The sequence below is a fragment of the Tachypleus tridentatus genome, chromosome 6, assembly GCF_004210375.1.
Source record: "Tachypleus tridentatus isolate NWPU-2018 chromosome 6, ASM421037v1, whole genome shotgun sequence".
Taxonomy (NCBI): domain Eukaryota; kingdom Metazoa; phylum Arthropoda; class Merostomata; order Xiphosura; family Limulidae; genus Tachypleus; species Tachypleus tridentatus.
This window is the reverse complement of record NC_134830.1, coordinates 81,036,335-81,042,000: the sequence shown is the minus strand read 5'-3', so window position 1 is coordinate 81,042,000 and position 5,666 is coordinate 81,036,335. Positions and strand designations below refer to the sequence as shown.

At 31.7% G+C, this 5,666-nt stretch overlaps 1 protein-coding gene across 1 annotated transcript; it reads left to right on the top strand.

Annotated features, from left to right (window-relative positions):
- Positions 1-920: 920 nt before the first annotated feature.
- Positions 921-4,608, top strand: LOC143252908 (transmembrane protein 205). Its single transcript, XM_076505754.1, has 4 exons — positions 921-1,079; positions 1,450-1,640; positions 2,147-2,307; positions 3,389-4,608. The coding sequence occupies exons 1-4, from the start codon at positions 1,018-1,020 to the stop codon at positions 3,677-3,679; spliced, it is 705 nt and encodes a 234-aa protein (XP_076361869.1). The 5' UTR covers positions 921-1,017; the 3' UTR covers positions 3,680-4,608.
- Positions 4,609-5,666: the final 1,058 nt, after the last annotated feature.

The following is a 5,666-nucleotide window of genomic DNA, read 5'->3' as shown; positions in this document are numbered from 1 at the left end:
ATATGTATCCATTTCTTAAAGTTGGTGTAGTAAAAAGTACTCATTTGAAAGTATATAACAACAAGGTAAATAATTTTTAAATCGCTGTATGTGACTGAAAATTAAAATAATAATAAATTCAGTAGTAAACTGAAAATGAAATTTCTAAACTCAAGTGTCTGCTTTCAGCTGTGCTTAGAAACAAATTATAATCACAGTGCACATTTCACATCGTAGTAAAATGCATCAAAAGAAACATTAGTTTCTCATTCTCTATTGGATACTATATTCATCTTGATTGTAATGGAGAAGGGGTGGAAGTCAGAAGGTTCTAACGGTTGAAAATGAATGTGAATTAATGTTGCAGACCTAGTGATTCCTGTGAGAAATATGAGATAAACCTTGACCTCGATAGAAACGGAGAATACCATTTAATTTGTATAAACGGAGACTATTAACAAAACGAATCAGAGGTCAGAAGACACTTGCATGACAAGGAGCCGCCGGGTCTTTCCTCTGAATCAATTTCTTACAAAGCGATGCGATATTGTGGAAAGATAAGCTTGGATTTCTTAACAAACATGGCTCCATCTGACACAAGATATGCTGAATCAAGAAGAACATAAACGTTAATCCCTAATTCCTTCCCCTTCCCCTAGGCTACCTCGTCAAATACGGATCTTTTCTCTCCCTCCCTTTTCTATCCACAGATACGAAATAAATGGAACACCAGGAACGGGACGCGCGCCCGCTCACGTACGTACACGAGGATTCGGTTTCTCCTGGGAACGCGTCTGTTTTCTGACAAGTCATTTTTCTTGTTTCTTTCCAATTCGATAAGTCCTTCCTAACCCCGCCCAGTAACGTCGATGTGACGTCACATTATGTTGTAAGCCCCTTCAATCTGCCTAGGCGGGATTATAAATGAACCGAGCAGCTGGAAAAATTTGTAAGTTACTTATCCAGAAGCAATAAATAGACTTAAAGCAACTGAAGTTAAAAGTTTATAGTATTTGCTTTAGATCGTTTACTTTCAATATGATGATGTGGAATAAACCACCGTTGCACAAGATGAAAATCCCAAAGAACTTGGAGTTATCGTAAGTCAACCTAATCTTTACTTCATTTTTGATATTCAGTTATATTTTTCAGAAAGAGGCGTGGTTATTACATTCCAGAAACTAGAGCTACCTTCTTTATGATACATTTATCAGTTCTGTCACCTAAATTTTAGACTTTATTGCATCTGATCAAGATTTAATTTAAATAAGAAAGACAAAAGAAAAGTGAAGGTAACTACTTCATTATGAAACTGTTTACGATAGTCCTAGTACTTTATTTCACTTCTTTATGTCTATACCAATTTTAAAATGATAGCACATAGTAAAAATAATTACAAATAAAAAAATTTTCGATGTGTTGGATGTTGGCGTCAGATATCACCAGTAACTTTGACCTTCTGTGTTTCAGAATGCTCACGAGGTTTTCTAAACCAGCTCACTTGATTACTTTGTTGGCTGTCGTCTACCTTGGATTTCTGTTATATCCACAGAAGCCACAAATAATAACAGCCAAGAAGCCTTCCACTATTAGTATGCTATTGTACCTCAGTTCATTTGCAATACATTTTGGAACTCAGATATGGATGACGTTTATATCTGGTGAGTTTCAGTTACTTTCTGAATGTTTAAAATCAGCTTCAATTTTGTATATATTTTTCTTAATTTGTTTTTATTTTCATATATTTTAAAAAGAAAATAATATTAAGGAACTATGAATGTAGAATGTAAATAATCAATTAAAGAAATATTCTAAAGGATATTAATGTTTCGCAAACGAAATTAATGGTAATTTGTACATTGGCATATTCATAAAAAATGACAAATACTGTCAAATATAGAACTATTAAGGAACAATGTACGTGTTTCTGTGCAGGACAAAATGTTATCTCCAAAGTACTCTGATATGAATGTTACTCGTTTCTTAAGAGCAGGGTAATCACACATTTAAAGTTCTTAACAAAACGCTTTAAAAACCTCACCAATAAAATACGGTGTACGTATCATAGAAAGATTAAGTGAAAATGAATTTTATTCAAGATGTTAAAAGGGACATTTTATAGTTATAAGTATTTGGTTGTGATGTTTTGGGTATCATTCTCTTGAAGGTATCGTTTTATTCTTCAAACTTCCACGCAACTTGTTTAGCATGGTTCAGAAACAGCTATTTCCTAAATACTTCCTGCTTAACACCTTTCTCAGTTTCGTCACTCTGATCACCTTTGTCGGACACCAGAGTAACAGTAGCAACAGTGAGCCACGTGTTCAGGTGAGTCTGCAGGTCTTCTTTCCTAACTTTAAAACAGAATATGGTAATGCAAATACATAAAATGATTATATGTGTATATATATACATAATATATAATTTATTACATAATTTGTGCAAAATTCATAGGAAAGTACGTGCCACGGGAGAGAAAATGTATTTTATGTTGAAAATAGCTTTTATTAACAGGATTAAACAACAAATTCTAGGCTAAATCACTTATATCACATTCATTTGTAATTTAATTTGATATTCTGTTTAAAAGTGTTTTACAATACAAGCGAAGTATCTGATTGGCTAAAATCTAGTGACTTAACTGAAGGTGTGGTGCCTACGTGCTTAGGTTCACGTGTATCCGTGGCACGTGCTTTCTTTTGTACATGCCCTCTTTACTTTTTTTTTTTTTTTGCCTACTATTTATTTTTAAATTTGTGGTTCGTCCTTCATCACCACCTTAGCGAAATGTATTTTCGACAGACGCTCGTGCTCCCTCCATCTTTCTTTAAGGATTTCAACGTAACAGGTTTTGATCAACATATGTGGACAATAATGAATATGTAGAATTTGTACATAATTAAAATTAACCGTTATCTCAGTACTGGAATTAAATCAGCCATTACTTAGAAATACTTCCATCTCAGCAGATTTACACTAAAATTGGTATTAATCCTCATTTACTCTTTGCTATAAAAATTTCATTTCTTCTATATTATTTTGATGCTTTATTTAAGTGTAGATTATTGACAACTCCACATTAATGTTTTCTTTTCACTTTGCTTTAATGCTAAAGCGATACAACTTGTATTAAAATTATGTTTTTGATTATTTTATTTATATTCAGTTCTTATGTTTATGCCCCCCGCTAGTACAGCGGTAAGTCTACGGATTTCCAACGCTAAAATCAGCGGTTAGATTTCCCTCGGTGGGCTCAGCAGATAGCCCTATATGGCTTTGTTATAAGAAAAACACACACACAAACTCTTATATTTATTTTCGAAAAAAAAAAGTTTTTCTATCAATCTTTTTTTTTTTTTTGTTAAATATTTTCATCCGAATCTAAATTCAGATCTTTTCAATTTTGCAGATATGGGCCTTGTCACTATGTTTTCTAATCCAAGTTGTAGCGAGGTTGTACATTTTACCTGTAATGGTTGGACTTCTCGAAGCCCGGCATGCTATTGAAAAGGAAGCAGGGATTGGGATGGAAGTAGGACGTCACGATCCCGGCAGGCTGCGTTATTGTCCTCATTATACGAAACTTCACATCCAGTTTCGGAAATTCCACATACTCTGTGCCATAGTCAATATGATAGCCATAATCTGCAACGTAGTTCACATGTGTCATCTGGCATCTAAGTTATGTAACTTATTATGAAGAAAGCTACCAATTAGATTACAAAAAAATCTGAACTCAAACAACGTTAACTTTAGTGTATGGTCTTACTGTTTGATGACGACACAGAACTCGAATTATCAAATAATTAGTGTGATCTTGAATGCACTGTTTCAGATGCGTTATTGTATGCTACATTACCATAATTTTATTAAACACTGAACTCTTCTCTTTATTCGTTTTTAATAGTGAATGTGGCATTTTTACTGTTTTTTATTTAACGTTATCTTAGGGCTAAATTTGTTACCTTGTATAATTATTAATTTTTTGCTGATTCCCGTGTTTTGTTATTCGTGTGATTCATCAAGTATTTTTACAAAATAATTAGCAAGCAAGCTTATGTAAGAGCTGTCCAAGAAAAGCTGTCAGCCGTTAACAGTGACAGTTTACTGTAAAATGCTTTTCTCTTTTGTATTTAACTATGAACTATAAGTTGATAGGATGCATCATCTGTTAGGTGTTTTATTGTAGTTTGTAAATATTGTAAATATCAATGACTCAAGTTGTTAAATATTTACTGAAGTCAAGATATTGTTAGACCATATTGGTCAAGTTATTGTGTGTTGTGCTGAAACTTAGTGATATTTTTAGCTTTCATTCAAAGTCATCCTAATAAGTTATGGTTATATTATTTTGCTATAGCGATGAAAATAAAATATTTGGTATGATTATAAAATTTTTCTTTATTACGAACTACAAAATAAAATAATATAATCGATATTCTTATAATATTTACAATTGAGAACAAGACCACAAATTAACTAAACGTAGTCGGATAATACATTGTAATAGAATTTATAAAAGAAACTACTTTGCTTGCTTTTTTTTATTAATTTTCCTAGACACAACAGAGAACCTTCGAAAATTATATAATATACAATATTCAATAAAGGTGTACGTCCTCATTATCACGTCTGGAGTCGAGAGTGAATATAATGTGCATTAATTCATTGAGATCTTGCAAGTCAATGTCACAAATAAACATATAGCTACGCACAAACATTTAGAAAATGCAAACAGAAAACGATGCCATCCAAATACTAGTACCAAACATTGATTATGAAAATAACTTTTAAATGTTCGTAATATAATTTTCAGAACGAAGAGTAAACTTTTGTTTTTAATTTATATCTTGGTCCTCAGGTATAATATCGAGATAAAAATTAAACAAATACAAATATTTCTCGAAACAATAAACATTTTTCTTTGAGTATAAGAATTGTTATATAGTGATACTGTTTAAATATATGAGATATGCATAAATGCCCGATAAAAACAAATACAACAAATAATTTATATTCAGACCAGTAGAAGAGGGTTAAGAATACTTATATATAATTGAAAACAATTCCATTACTACTGTGGTTGGAAAATGCATGAAAAATTATGTAACATGAAATTACATTTATGATAGATTGAGACTGTATTTGCTAACATAATACTTTCTATTATTTCACACTTCTTCTGATAAATATTACTCTTAATCTATAATATTATTCGACTTTGTTACGTGAGATGGTCAGAATATACACGTAATATGTTCTTATGCTTGAGAAAAATAATCCCAGTAAACAGGTGGTACAATAGGAAAACACCATACTCGTACTTGTAGGAATCAGTAGTATCATGGAAAAACAAACTAAGATACATTCGAGGAAAATAATCTCTGTAGCTAGGAAGTATCATAAAAAATATCTTAAAATTTCTCTAGTGAAACGTCTAGTATGAAACAGACCAAAATACTTTTAGTACTGTGTAGTCTATAAAATCGATTCATCAGTTCGAGTCATCAATTACATGAGTCGAAGTCAGAAAATTAGAATAATCTTGTATAAGCTTTTACAGTAATCTTACTTTCACATTCCGCAATACGAATAGTATCGTTATTATCTCTTCTTTATATAAGTTGTAAGGTGTTTGGGGCTTCACTTATTCTTAATAGTTTTTCATCTTATATTATTAATTAGGG